This window comes from Ahaetulla prasina, chromosome 8, assembly GCF_028640845.1.
Source record: "Ahaetulla prasina isolate Xishuangbanna chromosome 8, ASM2864084v1, whole genome shotgun sequence".
Taxonomy (NCBI): Eukaryota; Metazoa; Chordata; class Lepidosauria; order Squamata; family Colubridae; genus Ahaetulla; species Ahaetulla prasina.
Genome location: NC_080546.1, coordinates 61,324,532 through 61,343,027, shown reverse-complemented (window position 1 = coordinate 61,343,027; position 18,496 = coordinate 61,324,532). Strand labels below are relative to the sequence as shown.

The window sequence follows — 18,496 nt, the reverse complement described above, 5'->3', positions numbered from 1 at the left end:
TATGTCCAGGATGCGAGGGATCTGCAAATATTTTCACGGCCCTCTTCTTGATTCGTGCAGTATACAGGTCCTCAATGGAAGGCAAGTTGGTAGCAATTATTTTTCTGCAGTTCTAATTATCCTCTGAAGTCTGTGTTTTTCTTGTTGGGTTGCAGAACCGAACCAGACAGTTATAGAGGTGCAAATGACAGACTCAATAATTCCTCTGTAGAATTGGATCAGCAGCTCCTTGGGCAGTTTGAGCTTACTGAGTTGGCGCAGAAAGAACATTCTTTGTTGTCCTTTTTAATGATGTTTTGATGTTAGCTGTCCATTTGAGATCTTGCGATATGATAGAACCCAGAAATTTGAAGGTTTCTACTGTTGATACTGTGTTGTCAAGTATTGTGAGAGGTGGAAGTATGGAAGGGTTTTTCCTAAAGTCTACCACCATTTCTACGGTTTTGAGTGTGTTCAGTTCCAGATTGTTTTGGTTGCACCACAAGGCTAATCGTTCGACCTCTCGTCTATATGCGGATTCGTCATTGTCTCGAATGAGACCAATCACTGTTGTGTCATCTGCGAACTTCAGTAGCTTAACAGATGGATCATTGGAGATGCAGTCATTGGTATACAGAGAGAAGAGAAGTGGGGAGAGCACACAGCCTTGGGGGGCCCCTGTGCTAATTGTACAGGTATTTGATGTGATCTTGCTTAGCTTCACCTGCTGCTTCCTGTTTGTTAGGAAGCTTGTGATTGAGTGGAGTACTAAGATGCTTATCAAGAAAGGCAGCCTCCCAATAAAGCAAATCATTGGTGTGCATTTTATTTTTGTCCTAGAGCCGTGAACCAATGGCACGTGTGCCAGAGCGGGCATGCAGAGCCCTCTCTGTGGGCAAGTGCGACATCGCCCCAGCCCAGCACCATCGTGTTTCTCCATCACGTTTCTCGCCGTCATTTGCAGGACTAAAAAAATGTGCAAAACAGCATTCCACCTTTATGGCGGTGCTGCCTCCATAGCCTGCCCCTTGCACAGCACAGTGAAATTTAGCACGCTTCACAATGGGGGGAGACAGAGTCCCTTCCTCCTGGAGTCCATTACGACACAGAGCCACAATGCAACCCTACATCCGTGTGGGCTTACTCTCGCCTCCCAGTTGCTTTATCTGCAGAGCTGCCTGTGTTGGGATATCCCGCCTTCCCGACGACCAGCTGGGCTTCGGCTCTCAGCCGACCAGCTGAGTGTGGGCATGCTGCTCCTTGGCTTGTCGGCCTCCATACATCAGATTCCCACCACCCAGTACCAGTTCAGGGGTTCCTTCCCCCTTCCCAGGGGGGAAAAGGGGGGAAAGAGGGAAAGGGAGGGAAAGAGAGAGAGAGAGAGATAGGAAGGAAAAGAGAGAGAAAAACAGAGGGAGAGAAACAGAGGAAGGGAAAGAGAGAGAAACAGAGGGAAGGAGGGAAAGAGAAAGGGAGAAAGAGAGACAGAAAGAGGGAGGAAAGAGAAAGAGAGAGGGAGGGAGAGGGAGGGAAAGAGAAAGAGGGAGGGAGAGAGGGAAAGAAAAACAGAGGGAGGGAAAGAGAAACAGGGAAAGGGAGGGAAAGAGAGGGAGGGAGGGAGAGAGGGAGGGAAACGGGAAGAGAGAGAGGGAAAGGGGAAAGAGGGAAAGAGAGCGAAATAGGCAGAGAGAGAAAAGAGGGAGGGAAAGGGGGGGGGAAAGAGAAAGGGAGAGAGGGAAAGAGATAGGGAGGGAAAGAGAGGGAGAAAGCGAGAGGGAAAGAAGGGGAGAGAGAGAAAGGGGGGAAGAGGGAAGGAAAGAGAGAAACAGAGGCAGAGGGGGGAAAAAGAAAAAGAAAGGGGGAGAGGAGGAAAGAGAGGGAGAGAAAGATGGGGAGGGAGAAGAGAAAGGGGGAAAGGGAGGGAAGGAGAAACGATATTACAAAAGTTTTTCTTTTTTATTATTGCTAAACACAATATTTCAAAAGCAGGGGAAAAATGAAGGGGCATAAAAGTGCATTTATCACGTTTTTCTTAGAACAGTTAGCTGAACTCTGCCTTTTTTATCATTATTTTAGGTAGTAAAACCTCAGTATTCAGGTTAAATTGCTATGTTGGCACTTTGTGATAAATAAGTGGATTTTGGGTTGCAGTTTGGGCACTCGGTTTCTAAAAGGTTCACCATCACTGTCAAGATTGGGGCTAAATATTGTGAATTCCAAAGCTAATTATCTGAAGCCTAATGCAAAATTGTTATTTTTCTTTTGATTGCCTTCTAGAGGAGATATGTACTTTGGTGATTGCAGAGACTTTTCCCGAAGATGCAGGGATCTTTGCATGCACAGCAAGCAATGATTATGGATCAGTCACAAGCGCTGCCAAACTGACTGTGCTGTCAGGTATTCAGCAGTTTTTTGGTGGGTTGTGTTGTCTACAATATAAGTGAAACAAAGTGATATTTGGACCCAGCTACACCAGATGCATTTAGAGTACATTGTATGTTATATTTCTATATCTTTTACTGATGATGTATTAGTTTACATCAGGGTAAAAAGAATGTATAAAGTTGACATATCTAAGAGTATTCTACATAATCCTCTAAAATAGGAGTTCCCAATCTTGACAACTTTAAGATACGTGGCTGGGGAATGCTGGGAGCTGAATTCTGGGAGTTGAAGTCCATGTCTTAAAAGTTGCCAAAATTGGGAACCCATGCTCTAAATCTTACTCACTTACTTATTTGATTTCTATCCCACCCATCTCGCCTAGAGGTGGCATTAGGAAATACAGTAAAGTAAACTCTGACAGTGGATCCAACTAACAGAAATGCAGCTGCTAATTATAAAGGGAGAAATTTGGCCTCTGTTTCAATTGGACTACAAATTACAAAAATAAAACTATGAAGAAATGTACTGATTTACTAAAAACCTAAGTTATGCATTAAAGTATCTTGCCATTATGAGTGTACAATTATATCGAAAAATGGTTCAAGATGAAACCATTTCCTTTCCTCATTCAGGTGTATTGAAGTAAAACTCTTTTATTTATTTATTTATTTATTTATTTCGATTTTTATACCGCCCATCTCCTGAAGGACTCAGGGCGGTGTACAGCCAAGTAAAATTCAATATATAAACATTAAGAGAAATTAAAAAGCATATTATAATGTGGCCGAAATTTTAAAACAATTTAAAATCTTAAAATATAAATAACCCCAATAAAATTTCAGTCCAGTCCCGCTTGAATAAATAGGTGCGTTTTCAGCTCACGGCGAAAGGTCCGAAGATCAGGCACTTGACGTAAACCAGGGGGAAGTTCATTCCAAAGCGTAGGAGCTCCAACAGAGAAGGCCCTTCCCCTGGGGGCCGCCAACCGACATTGCTTGGCGGACGGCACCCTGAGAAGGCCCTCTCTGTGTGAGCGTACGGGTCGGTGGGAGGCAAAAGGTAACAGCAGGCGGTCCCGTAAGTACCCGGGTCCTAAGCCATGGAGCGCTTTAAAGGTGGTAACCAGAATCTTTTTTTTTTTTATCCAAAAAGTTTTTATTGGTCAAAAAAGGTTTATACAAATACATATCAGGTATGGTAAATTTTCATTTTTCTTATACAAGATAAGAATTTTACTCAAAATTTTAAACACATACAACAGCCATATGGCAAGCAGGTGATACGAAGTAGCTAAGTTTATCAATCTTACATACGCAATAAAGAAGGGTCAAGAATAATCAGAATATCATACAAAGGAGAATAAGGAAAACCAACACAATACCAAATATCATTGTCACTTCCTAGTTTTGGATCTCAGAACTCTGGGTTCAGCCTGACCCAACTCCAGGGCCGCAACAGCGGCAGCCGCCTCCTCCCCATGGTCTATAACCTCCCCTTCTTCAACTCCTGGGTCATCTAATTCCAGGAGGGCTTTGTGTTCCTCCACGTAGGCCGCAGCCTCCGCAATTGTACTAATTTTTTCGTAATGCCCTCCCGGAAAATCATCAATCCTCTGGCATCAGCCATCTGAAGCCTACTCCTTCTGGTACAATTTGCTTGACAAAAGTAATATTTCTTTCTCATTTCACGTACCTGTCTGGGAATCTGCCTCAGAATGGCTATCTCCCTGCCCCTATAAGTCAGTGCCCCACTCCTATGTTTTCTAAGAATTTCATCTCGTCTCTCTTCTCACAAATTTGACATGAACCTCTCTAGGAACTGCATGCGTATGCGTGCATATTTTGAATTAACTCTATAAGCTCGATCCACATCCCAATTCATAAAGTCAACACCTCTCCCAAGAAATTCTCCCAACAGTTTAGTCACAACATCTCTCAAGTCTTCTTGGTCCACTTCTTCCAGATTTTGAAACCTAAGGAAATAAGACATTTTATCCATCTGTAGTCCAAGCACAGCATTCCTCTCTCTTTCTGCACTGCCCGCATCTCTCCCTCCAGACCTTCCACTTTCTGCTTGTTTTCTGCTGAGACTTGTTGAGTGTCCTTTAAATCCTTTTGGATAGTCACAATTTCTGCTCTTATTTCATCCAGTTTCTTGTCCATATTAGATAACTTTTCCAAAATTCTCCATTTCTCCAGCAGTTGGTCTCTGACCTTTGCCATTTAAAAATTTTTAAAATCCTCAGGCAAGCACAGTATCCTTGTAATTTCCTCCGGATCCACCAGGGGCACTCACAGGAGCAACGAGTCCAGAGTACAGTTAGTCAACCAGGAAGTCAAGGGAAGTGATGTCATCAAGATTCTCATAGTGAAGGCGGAAGCTGGACGCCACCATTGTTCCCCAGAGGGAGGGGGGGCCTCAAACCCTCCCTCCTAAATTTCTCCATCACCTCTTCTCTCCAGAGCTCCACAAAACCGGGAATCTTGTTATTTTAAGTTCTCCTCTCTCCAAAGTGATTCGTGCTCCTTCCAGTCGCAGGGAGAAAACCCCCGCACTCCGGAGCACTCCACTCACATTGCCGATATCTCCTTCCTTCTCCCTTCCTCAATTCTTCTCCGTTCCTGTTCGCCACCAGGCTGCTGCAATTATAAATCCAAAGCCCGGTGTCACCACAGCAAGCGGCGACCAAAATAATGGCGTGCCTGAGGCCTCGAACCCCTCCGAGCCTAGGGCGCCAGCATCGGTCCCCCAGTCCTGTATGTCGGCTGGGAGACCCTGGCGAGCCGTCGCGGCAGGTGTCCTTTTCGGAACACCTGGCCCCTAAGGGCCTCGGAGGCGGCCGGATTCGGACACTGGAGGCAGGAGAGGCACCTCCAGATGTCCGTTGCCGCCGGATACCGGAAGTCGTCTCAGGTGGTAACCAGAATCTTGAAGCGCACCCGAAAGACCACAGGAAGCCAGTGCAAACTGCGCAGGCTTGGTGTTACATGGGAGCAACGAGTTGCTCCCACTATTACCCGCGCAGCTGCTTCTGGACTAACTGCAGCCTCCGGGTGCACTTCAAGGGCAGCCCCATGTAGAGAGCATTGCAATAGTCCAAGCGGGAAGTGACAAGGGCATGAGTGACCGTGCATAAGGCATCCCGGTCAAGGAAGGGGCGCAACTGGCGCACCAAGCGTACTTGGTGGAAGGCCCTCTTGGAGACGGCCCCCAAATGATCGTCAAACGACAGCCGCCCATCCAAGAGGACACCCAAGTTGCGCACCCTCTCTGTTGGGGCCAATAACTCGCCCCCCCACAGCCAGCTGTGGCTGCAGCTGACTGTACCGGGGTGCCGGCATCCACAGCCACTCCGTCTTGGAGGGATTGAGCTTGAGTCTGTTTCTCCCCATCCAGACCCGTACGGCTTCCAGACACCGGGACAGCACTTCGACAGCTTCGTTGGGGTGGTCCGGGGTGGAAAAGTACAGCTGACTGTCATCAGCGTACAGATGATAACTCACCCCGAAACCACTGATGACCTCACCCAGCGGCTTCATGTAGATGTTGAACAGGAGGGGCGAGAGAATCGACCCCTGAGGCACCCCACAAGTAAGGTGCCTCACGGTCGACCTCTGCCCCCCTGCCAACACCGTCTGCGACCGGTCGGAGAGATAGGAGGAAAACCACCGATAAACGGTGCCTCCCACTCCCAACCCCTCCAACCAGTGCAGCAAGATACCATGGTCGATGGTATCAAAAGCCGCTGAGAGATCTAATAGGACCAGGGCAGAGGAACAACCCCTATCCCTGGCCCTCCAGAGGTCATCCACCAGCGCAACCAAAGCTGTCTCCGTACTGTGACCGGATCGGAAGCCGGACTGGAACGGGTCTAGATAGACAGCTTCATCCAGGTACTGAGGAAGCTGCCATGCAACCACACTCTCTACAACCTTCGCCACAAAGCGAAGGTTGGAGACTGGACGATAATTTCCCAAAATAGCTGGGTCCAGGGAAGGCTTCTTGAGGAGGGGTCTCACCACCGTCTCTTTCAAGGCAGTGGGGAAAACCCCTTCCAACAATGAAGCATTTATAATTCCCCGAAGCCAGCCTCATGTCACTTCCTGAGTAGCCAGCACCAGCCAGGAAGGACACGGGTCCAGTAAACTTGTGGTCGCATGTAGCCTCCCCAGTAGCCTGTCCACGTCCTCGAGAGCCACAGTCTCAAACTCATCCCAAATAACCTCAACAAGACGTGCCTCTGCCATCCCACTTGGATCATCGCAATTTTGGTCTAAACCATCCCGAAGCTGAACGATTTTATCATATAGATAACCGTTAAACTCCTCGGCACGTCCCTGTAGGGGGTCATCCCGCCCCTCCTGTTGAAGGAGGGAGCGAGTCACTCGAAACAGGGCGGCCGGGCGGTTATCTGCTGATGCAATGAGGGTGGAAACATAGGAACGTTTCGCCTCCCTCATTGCCACTAGGTAGGTCTTAGTAAAAGAACTCACTAGTGTCCGATCAGCCTCGGAACGGCTAGACCTCCAGGTACTCTCTAGGCGTCTTCTCCGGCGTTTCATCTCCCTCACCTCCTCAGAGAACCAGGGAGCCAAGTGAGATCTACGCTGGGTCAGAGGCCGCAAAGGCACGACACGGTCCAAAGCCCCAGCCGCGGCCTGTTCCCAGGCCGCAACTAGTTCTTCAGTCGTGCCGTGGGCAAGATCCTCAGGAAACGGCCCAAGCTCCGTCCGGAACCTCTCAGGGTCCATCAGGCGCCTGGGACGGAACCAACACATTGGCTCCGTCTCCCTGCAGTGGTGAGCGGCGGTCCGAAAGTCCAGGCGAAGGAGAAAATGATCCGACCATGACACCGGTTCCGTCACTAAATCTCCTAATACCAGATCATTAATCCACTGTCCAGAGATAAAAATCAGATCTAGTGTGCCTCCCCCCATGTGTGTAGGGCCATCAGTTACTTGAATCAGGTCCATGGCCGTCATGGAAGCCTGGAACTCCTGAGCTACCGTTGATGACAAGCCGGCCGATGGCAAGTTGAAATCCCCCATGACCAAAAGTCTGGGAGTCTCAACTGCCACCCCGGCAAGCACCTCCAGCAGCTCAGGCAGGGCTGTAGTCACGCAGCAAGGAGCCAGGTACGCGATCAACAGACCCATCTGATTCCTATGACCCCACTTCACAAGGAGGGATTCACAACCAGATATCTGAGGCACAGTGGACTCCCTCGGCTCTAGGCTTTCTTTAATCACAACCGCCATCCCCCCACCCCTACCTTGGGCCCTCGGCTGATGAAATGCACGGAAACCCGGAGGGCACAGTTCCACCAGGGGAACACTCCCCTCTGTGCCCAACCAGCTTTCTGTAATGCCCGTAAAGTCCGCGGACTCCCTCTGTATGAGATCGTAAATCAAGGGAGCCTTATTTACCACGGACCGGGCATTACACAGCATCAGCCGAAGACCCAAGCTCTGAGGATCTTGGCCATCCGGGGAACGAGAAAGGACTGAGGGGCCGGAGCACGTGATCGCATTTAAACATCGAGCACGTGCTCCCAGGGAACGATATGACCCCTTGCCTCCGCCATATCTGCCTCTCCCACTTACCGTACAGATGGAATAACACTCTACGCTCTGAACATCCCCCTCCCCCCCTGTCTTCGGACCCGATAAAATAAAGCCGTGAGCACGCACTGGGACTGGACATACCCTCCCCCCCGGTGTGTTTTCCCCTCCCCCCATCCCAACCCTCCCCCCCCAACCCTTAAAATCCCCATTAAAACTCCCCTTAAAAAATCTATTAAAACAATTAGTTAAAAATCCCCTAAGTCTCCTAGATTTAGCATGCCAACTCTCGGGGTTCCAAAACCCGTCCTCAAGGTGGGCCCTCGATAGTGTGGAGGGCCAAACCTGCGAGAGAGGGGAATCTCACAGGGCAAGAAGGTCCGCAGTTGAGAATCTTCGCATAACAAAAAGTACGGTAAGCAGCCCATCGAAGCCGGTCAAGGTGTCACCACAGCAGAACGGGCTCTCAGGCTGGCAGGATGGACCGTGGACTTCTAGGGCTTCATGGGGCCGCTACTCTACCTCCAAAACCAAGCGGCCACCACTCGCCCCAGGTCCAGATGACATCAGATCAAATCAGCCACTCTCCTCCGAGCCAGTCTAGTCACCATTGATGTTTAAAAGACGATATGGGCCAGAGACCACATACCAGGCCACCAAAGAAAGTAGAAGTCGGGGGTCCGAAACTAGGTCTAGCCACGGAGAGGCCAACGACAATGTCAACGCCACCGGCAAAGTCCCTCGCCGATGCCGACAACCCCGACGTCGTCACCTCCGAAGGCGATAGCCAAGAAGAGGGCCCAAACCTGCCTCGAATCAACTCTTCGGCAAATTCCACCCTCAAGATGCCTCCTCCAATCAACCTCTTCCAATTCTTCCGGCCTGGTCTTGATCTTAATCTCAGTCATAAACTTGATCTTGATCTTAATCACAGTCTTAGTCTTGGTCATAGTCTTAGTGAGGGCCACGACCATCCAGGACAAGCCCATCAGATGATAAGGCCGTCGCGTCGCCGACAGCCAGGATTCCCAGCCGTCACCGACGCCACCACCATGGGCCATCCTAGGCCAAACTGCTGAGGGTCCGAATGAGGGCCAACATCAACCTCCAGCTCCAGCTCCCTTTCAAGGGATTGGGCCCTCCAGATGACTCTTCGGGCCCTCTGCCTCTCATACGTCCGACCCTCTGCCTCTCCAGCGTTGGTGGATAAAAAACTCTGTCCCTTGAGGGGGCCGCTGCCGCCACCGCCGCCACCTAAACCCGGAAGTCACACAGCGACCACCGCGGCCGGCGCCCCAGCACAAGGGCCCAAGGAAATGCTGATACCTGCCACTCATCCCAGACCTCACCAGCACTGATGGTACAAAAGCGCTGGTGGTAAAAAAAGGCTCCAGCGTTGATGCCAAAAGGCTCTCTGATGGCAAGAAGCTCCCAGCCTCCTGCAGAAGCCGCTGCCGCCGTCACCGCCGCCGCCGCCGAAAACCCGGAAGTTCGGAAGCCACGATACGGCTGCCACAGCAGCCGCCCCAGCAAGAGCCCAAGAACGCCAAGCCTGCTCGATCGGCACAGGCCACCAGCTCGTCCGGCCTTACCCACGTTCTCTGCTCCTGATGTTTCCCCGGCCGGGCCTGGGACCCGAAGGTAGAAAAATAGACATCTCCCAGTCCCAGACCCCGAAAAAGGCCGCTCCCCCGTTCCCACGAAGATTTTTCACTGCGCCATCTTGGGCATGCGCAAATAAATCTTGGTTTCTAGCTAGCACAAAATAGTTCTGATTTTTTTAAAATCTAGTTCAGTTCGTATCTTTTAAATTATGAAGAGATTAATAAGAATAAGAATTTTATATATTAACGATAAAGCATGTAGTCAGCAGTATATTTCATTATGATGACTAGTTAAGAATATATTCCTATAAATGCTGGTTTCTGTAACTGCCAATAAGGATTGTGCAATGTGGATATTTTATACCTTAATAATTATCCATATCCCCCTTTGTTTGTTTTGTTTTCTACTATATAGAGGGAGAAGTTAATTATAAGTTCAAATTTTAACATTAAGATTTTGAGGCTAGGTGGCAGCAGAGGCAACATGGAAAAAATGAGTAACTCATATTAAAAACAAAAGCCAAGCACCCCCCGCCCCAGTAATTTTCCTGTGAGTATTAAATATAAACCAGAAATGCATGCAGAAGTCTTGGAATAAGTTGATGTTTTTCATGCGCAGTGCTGTTATAGATCTGTGATTAATTCAAATAAGATTGATACACACAATTCATTCATTTAGCCAATGCTGAGCATAGATCAGTTACTGTTCTCAACTCAGTTTCCACTTGTAATATGAATAATAGCAGTAAATAAATATTTATTTATGATCCTTAAGTTCAAATACTCTTGAGAATTTGAAAATGACTGTCTTTCTTGGCATAACAGTTCAATGTAACTGACTAAAGTAATGATCTCATTTTCAATGAACTAAAATGTGAGGATAATTCAAGTAATGTGTTATGATGATGTGCTATTTTTTCCTTTCTATTTTAGCCAGTTGTGAAAGCTCCAGCCATGATTTGTCAATGAGAGTACAGAATAAGGATAACTTTCAACATTTCCCACCTCCACCTTCATGTCTTGAGATTAATTCTGTGGAGCTTCCTCCAAAGCATTCAGAGAACTCCAAGATCAGTCATCCCAGCGCAAGTGTAGCAGCTTTTGAATTGCAGCTTAACTCTGTGGAGAAGAAAACCAATGGAATTCATCCTACCCATGGAGTCAATGGAATCATTAATGGCAACACCAAAACTGACAAATCCCATCCTGGTGAATTGCTTTCACCCACAAAAACACCACCACCTGTGCTTGCTAAGCCAAAGCTGTGAGTAATTCTTTGTCATTATATATTCTAATATTATGAAAGGGTATTTTATCTTTGTCTCACAGGGGCCAGAAGCTTAGCAGATAAAATTTCAAGACATCTAGAAGACAGCAAGTTATGTTAGCTAACTATCAGCATACATAAGGTCATGAAGTATGAAAAATTATAATGCTTCTGAGTTGCTTCACATATGACATTTTCTTCCATATGGGGCTACATTGGTGTAATGGGAATGAAAACTCATCTTCAAATCATTACTTGGCCACGAAGCTTAGTAGGTGGCTTTTGGTCAGTTGTTATCTTTCATCCAAACATGAAATGCTTGGGGTAGAGGGATAGACGCACTCTTGCTCACATCGTTCACTACCTTATTATTGCATAATATAAATCTAATATCTGTTAGCAATGTGCTTTTTTTTTAATTTGCATTTATACCCCGCCCTTCTCCAAAGACTCAGGGCGGCTTACACTATGTCAAGCAATAGTCTTCATCTATTTGTATATTATATACAAAGTCAACTTATTGCTCCCAACAATCTGGGTCCTCATTTTACCTACCTTATAAAGGATGGAAGGCTGTCAACCTTGGGCCTGGTGGGGCTTGAACCTGCAGTAATTGCAGGCAGCTGCTGTTAATAACAGACTGTCTTACCAGTCTGAACCACAGAGGCAAGTCTAAGGTTCTTGTTAAAATGGAAACATAGATACATGTTTTCATAGGTTTTCACAGGTTTAGGTTTGTAGGTCTTGGCATATTCAGATCTTTTCCGGTGTAAGGTTGAGAGTATATTGGCGATGTTTTGACGAGGTTTCACTCATCATCTTCAGGCTGGTGCTTTTGGCTTCGTGCTTGTGCGAGCAAAGCGTGGTCGGAGCTGCTGTCTCTCTATAAATACTGGTGGGGAGGTGGGGAGTGTTACTGTAAACGGGTTGGTTGGCTGTGTGGTTACATCTTGATTGGTAGATTTATTATTTATTAATTAAATTTCTAGACCGCCCTCCTCCCGAAGGACTCAGGGTGTTGGAGTGGGTGTTTGCAGATTAATCGGCTGTTTCATAGCATCCTGTGTGGGTGTGGTCCTAGTTGTGTGCCGATTAATCTTTTGTGTTGTAATGACCTGGTTAATGGACTATGTGGAAACATCCTGAATTCTGGGAATGTGACTTCCTGAGTCTTGTGCTGTAACATCTTGGGTGATAGGTTGTGTTGTAATGTCCTGAGCTTTGGTGTTGTGGCCCCTGGAGTTCTGTGATGTGATTTCCTGAGCAGATGACTTTGATGCAGCATCCCAGGTTTTGGTTTGGCTCCGAATCCGAGGTCTTGTCATGTGTTCCTGGTGTGTGTCAGCTTGCTTTGTGTGGTGATCGGAGAGGGGCACAGCAGCCCATGATGCCAGCATGGTCTGGCTTCTGGATGGTGGTTTTGTTTCATCTGTGGGATGGGTCTTCCACGGTTATTCGTTTCTACATCTATTTTTCTTCCATATGCATATGTTGGATCCGACTAAAGTGGCTTGAATAGCAGTTCTAATTTTATTGGTGATGGGACTGCCTGAAATAATATTTCCCAATTCTTATTTATCATGTTAAATCAAAACCTAACATATTTCTCTTAATTAGAAGTGCTATATGTTGTAATTCCTCTCCCAATATATTACCTAGACCTTCAAAATAACTCTTGAGTACTCCAAACCCCCAGATTGGAAGTGCCAGATATTATTCCTTTCTTCAGAGCTGAAACTGGTAGGAGAAAATGAGACTGTGGTATTTATCAAATGTACTTATTAGTTTGTTTATCTACTACTCTTTTTAATGCTTATGTCAGTTCTGCCATCTTCGACTCTAAGCTTCATCAGCATCCTGCCATCAATAGCTAGGGAGTGGAGGGGAACAAATGGTCAATAAACATGTATAAGAACATCGCTGGGAAATTGTATGGGGGGACTGACAGTTGAGGAAGACCAGAGAGGCTTTGAACCAGTTTGTGCCAATTTGCCAAGGACACTGAGAGACCAGAGACACGGGAATAGAGTGCCAATTGCTCCAGATACTGAATGTTCTGAAAACACCTAGACATGCACCCATTGGTTGGTAATGGACTGGTCAAGGGTGGAAGGACAGATTGAGTGGAAAATCCTCTATGCAGGAAATTTAGTTGTAGTTCCTGACTTTACTGCAGCCAGCATCTTTTAGTAAAAAAACCTATCACTTCAAACAAATGGAATTGAGTATATTTATTTCTGACAGTCTGACAGCTTGCCCCAATGCAATTTATTTGGCAAAATTAAAATATTTGAATGAGAGAACCTTTTGCAAATTGTAAAGCTTGCTAGGGCAAAGACATCAAGTTGGCAATTAGTTAATGCTTTATTAGGTATTATATATCCAAAATTAGAGCATATAACTACTGGTGCAAAGTCAATGAAATGGAGTCTGATACACTCCCCAAGTTATGTCTACTAGAGCAAATAAAATTACAATCACAAATCTGGATCACCAAACTAACAAATTTTGTAAGAAGCTGTGGCCTTCAAGCCTGAAAATACAGAATGGCGCAGGAAATAATCGAAATGATGAAAAAGATGCATATGACTTTAAAGCGAAAAATAAAAAAAATAATTACAAAACCATATGGACAATTGAAATCAGAAGAATCAGGAGCTGCACTGGAACTTACAGAAAATATAGAAACCATGAAGCAAGAGAGTGCTTTGGAAGATAAAGGAAAAAATATTGATTGTCAAACATTAAATGATTGTATTGGGAGAGATGAAGGGACAAATAAGGAGGGGGAAAATAGAAAGGGAAAAAGCACAAAAAATCTAGAAGATTATACTGGGATTGACAGTGGCAAAAGAGAAATTTTTAAAAGGGGAATAAGGACAGTAAATGGAAAAATATTGCAAATAAGTACGGCAAACAAAAATAAGAAGGGAACAAAGAGACAAGTAGAGAAAGAAGGGAAGAAAAAAATATAAAGTCAAAGGATCACTTGGAGATTAACAGAGAAAGGATAAAACAGAGAAGAGGGGAGAAGGAGAGTTGATGGAAATATAGGACAAGCAAAAAGAGGAGAGAATTTTAAGAGAAAAAAGGAAAAAAAGAGGAGGAAGAGAAAAAGGAGGAAAATAAAAAAGGATTGAAATATATATTGGTTGAAGTACTAATGGAATTGAAAGCATAAAAAAGAGTTGGCAATATATTAAAGGATTTAAATATTGATAATGGAATTTAAAATGAGAAAATCTTTGAAAGCTATTATGGACTTTATTAATGATATTTTAGAAATGATATTATGAAGAAAAACTGAGTTTTTCTTTTTCTTTTCTTTTTTTCTGAATATGGTTAACAGTATAAGAATTGTTATTGAATTGCAAATATATGATTGATGTTGATGTTTAATAAGTAGAAGACACAAAAAAGTTAAATATTAAATGGGAATATAGGGGTTTAATATAGATGGGAGTAGAAAAGAGTGGGGAGAGGAAAATTTGATAAAAGATTAAAATTTAGGGTGAAGAGTAAGATTAGATTTATAAAGAGAAATAAAAGAAGGAAAATAAAAATGAGAGAAAATATATCAATGAAAACATGTAAGATGTGTTGGAGGAGAACTAAATTTGGTATGAACATGTAACCTGGCTGATACTTTGTTCAGAAAAAATGCATTGTATGTTGGTGTGTGTGTGTGTAAAAAATAAAAAACTTTACCAAAAAAAACCCCACAAATCTCCTGGATCACCAAACTAATAAATTTTGTCAAAAGCTGTGGCCTTCCTGTCTCTTGCGTAACAGGAGAACAATTCAAAAAAAGAGCTGCCCAAAGAATTAAGGATATAGAAGCACAAAATGATATAGCTATCCTTAGTAAGGTGAGTAACTTGAAATGGCTGAGCAAATACAAACATACTTTTCAAGTTGACAGCTATTTGAAGTTACAACTGCCAAAACATCTTAGGGAAATATTTATGTGAGTGAGATTCGAACAGCTTGACCCAATGGTCAGATATGGGAGATCCCATTCTATACCCTACCATGAGCGTCTCTGCATTTGCGGAGCAGCAAAGGTTGAAGACTTGGCTCACATCCTATTCGACTGTTGCTTGTATAAGGGGGTGAGAGACAGGTACCTTGGTTCATATACCAAACGAATGACCCATTGGTATCCCCATATCAAAACAACTTACTTTATGTGCGGCCGGAACCTGAAAATAACTTTTAATACAGCACAGTACTTAAACAAAAAGGTTCGGTTGAGATCTGCATAAGTCGGACTAATTGGGGTAGATTGTAAGGGTGACTCCGAAATATAATTTTATATCATTATATTTTACATATTTATGTGTTAAATTATATTGTATCTTATCCTATAACTATTGTATTTTTACCCTATTCTTATTTTAAATTATTTGTATAGGGTTTTATTGGTGATATGTGTTTGAACTTCGTGCTTTGATATGGCCTATAGGCTAATCAATAAAGCTACCTATCTATCTATCTTTCCCAAGGGATTGGATTGGGGCAGCTTGCCCTAATGCAGTTTATTTGGCAAAATTAAAATATTTGAACGAGAGAACCCTTTGCAAATTGTAAAGCTTGCTAGGGCAAAGACATCAAGTTGGCAATTAGTGAATGCTTCATTAGATATTAGATACCCATTATTACCTTGGCAATAGTATTTTAAAAATACAAATTAAAAACAGTGTTAATTTCATAAACAAGTAGATATTAATATGTATTAAGAATTGATACAAATGCACTGAAACAGCCTTATAATCAGTGGTGAAATCTGAACCAGTTTGCTACCAACTCGCTATGCACACTGTGCGTCTGCATGCACAATCTGCACCCAATGCACGCTGTGTGCATGCACTCAACACACCAAAAGGAGGCTGAAGTTAAGTAGAACAGCAGGGGGAATCAGCTGTGGCGCGATCTTGGGAACCTTTTCAAAACTTTTTAAAGCATTTTTACTACCGGTTTGGGTGAACAGGTAGTAAAATGCTTTAAAAGCAAAAAGGTTCCAACAATCACAGCTATGCCGCACAATCATCAGAACCTTTTTAAAAACTTTTTAAAGTATTTTTTACTATTGGTTCAGGTGAACCGCCGGAACCGGTAGCATTTCAACCCTGCTTATAATTATATAACCAAGCTGGCTATCATCTGGATGCATCAGGATTGTATCTTATCCTATAACTATTGTATTTTTACCCTATTCTTATTTTAAATTATTTGTATAGGGTTTTATTGGTGATATGTGTTTGAACTTCGTGCTTTGATATGGCCTATAGGCTAATCAATAAAGCTACCTATCTATCTATCTTTCCCAAGGGATTGGATTGGGGCAGCTTGCCCTAATGCAGTTTATTTGGCAAAATTAAAATATTTGAACGAGAGAACCCTTTGCAAATTGTAAAGCTTGCTAGGGCAAAGACATCAAGTTGGCAATTAGTGAATGCTTCATTAGATATTAGATACCCATTATTACCTTGGCAATAGTATTTTAAAAATACAAATTAAAAACAGTGTTAATTTCATAAACAAGTAGATATTAATATGTATTAAGAATTGATACAAATGCACTGAAACAGCCTTATAATCAGTGGTGAAATCTGAACCAGTTTGCTACCAACTCGCTATGCACACTGTGCGCGTCTGCATGCACAATCTGCACCCAATGCACGCTGTGTGTGCATGCACTCAACACACCAAAAGGAGGCTTGCGAAGTTAAGTAGAACAGCAGGGGGGGGGAATCAGCTGTGGCGCGCGATCTTGGGAACCTTTTCAAAACTTTTTTAAAGCATTTTTTACTACCGGTTTGGGTGAACAGGTAGTAAAAAATGCTTTTAAAAAGCAAAAAAAGGTTCCAACAATCACAGCTATGCCGCACAATCATCAGAACCTTTTTTAAAAACTTTTTTAAAGTATTTTTTTACTATTGGTTCAGGTGAACCGGCCGGAACCGGTAGCATTTCAACCCTGCTTATAATTATATAACCAAGCTGGCTATCATCTGGATGCATCAGGATTGCAACTTCCCTAAACTAGAGGTTTTTTTTTGTTTGTTTACATTTATACCCGCCTTCTCCGAAGACTCAGGGCGGCTTACAGTGTATAAGGCAATAGTCTCATTCTATTTGTATATTTTACAAAGTCAACTTATTGCCCCCAACAATCTGGGTCCTCATTTTACCTACCTTATAAAGGATGGAGGGCTGAGTCAACCTTGGGCCGGGCTCGAACCTGCAGTAATTGCAGGCTTTGTGTTCTTAATAACAGGCCTTACCAGCCTGAGCTAAACCGGCCCTTTTTTACTGGTCATCAAGTTAGGGAAGTTACTTACTTATGTTATTTATTTATATTTCAAATTTCTAGCCACCCATCTCCCTGAAAGGATTATATAGTTAATATAATTTCAATTCTGAAAGAATCCATGCTTTATTCAAAAGGGGAAAATTAAAACAATGAAAATTGCCCGTAATTTGGTTAATCAGTGACAAAAAAGATAATACATATAGCTATGTCATGATGCAAGTTCCATCTCAAATGTGCTCTGGTACAGCTGTGTAAATTGAGATTGTGTTGTGTTGTCATAATGCATGTTTCATCAGGTATAAAACACCCCTGTAGTTGCCTTTGCTGATAATAGGCATCTACAGGCTTTAAATTAAAATTGAGGGGGGAAGGTGACCAATCTTTAGGATCTCCAAGACTTAATTCCAAGCAAAAACCGCTAGGAAGCAAGTCAAATAATGAAGTAAGGAGGGATGGGAAGGAAGAAAAATTCAAACACCAAATAGGAGACATAGGAAGCATACCCAGAGTCAAACATAAAGATCTCAAGTGCCTATTTAGAAATGTGCAAAGTCTGGGGAATAAACAGGGTGAACTTGAACTATTAATACATGAAGGTAGATAGGATATAGTTGGAATAGTAGAAGCTTGGTAGGATGCAACCCATGACTGGAACATGCTGATAAAAGGATACAAACTGTTAAAAAAACCCAGACCTCATAAGAGAGGAGGTGGAGTTGCACTGTATGTAAAGGACTACAGAAATGCATGAAACCTAAGGCAAAAACCACCTAGAATGCATGTGGGTTATTATAAAAGAAAAAAAGAATGACATTGCCATAGGTGTATACCTGGCCACCCAACCAAGCAGAAAAAATAGATGCACTTTTTGCTAACCCATTAACAAATATATGTAGAAAACACACTACAATAGTAATGGGGGACTTCAATTACCCTGACGTCAACTGGAAGACTAATTCTTCACCAAGTGAGAAATCGAACAGGAAAGATGAGCAAGCGACAGTTATAGCTAAACCCTTACATCCGAATAATGAAAAAAGGCTAACTATAGTACTTCTGGAATACTTCTGGAATATAGGTGGGCTGCTTGAAGAAGATAGTGTAGATTTGAGAAGCAATACTTGAAACAGAAAAAAAAAAAGGTTCCAACAATCACAGCTATGCCGCACAATCATCAGAACCTTTTTAAAAACTTTTTAAAGCATTTTTAACTACCGGTTTGAGTGAACAGGTAGTAAAATGCTTTAAAAGCAAAAAGGTTCCAACAATCACAGCTATGCCGCACAATCATCAGAACCTTTTCAAAACTTTTTTAAAGCATTTTTTACTACCGGTTTGGGTGAACAGGTAGTAAAAAATGCTTTTAAAAAGCAAAAAAAGGTTC

The 18,496-nt window shown here is 43.7% G+C and overlaps 1 protein-coding gene across 7 annotated transcripts in view; it reads left to right on the top strand.

The window, feature by feature from the left end:
- The window catches only part of PALLD (palladin, cytoskeletal associated protein), a 567,705-nt gene that overhangs the window by 329,402 nt on the left and 219,807 nt on the right, over positions 1–18,496 (top strand). For 4 of the 7 annotated variants that reach the window (XM_058192525.1, XM_058192523.1, XM_058192522.1 and 1 more), the window contains exons 9-10: positions 2,257–2,394; positions 10,463–10,793. In XM_058192525.1, the coding sequence (XP_058048508.1) occupies positions 2,257–2,394; positions 10,463–10,793 (469 nt within the window). The remainder of the gene's footprint in view (positions 1–2,256; positions 2,395–10,462; positions 10,794–18,496) is intronic. The other 3 variants (XM_058192526.1, XM_058192524.1, XM_058192521.1) reach the window with 1 other exon arrangement.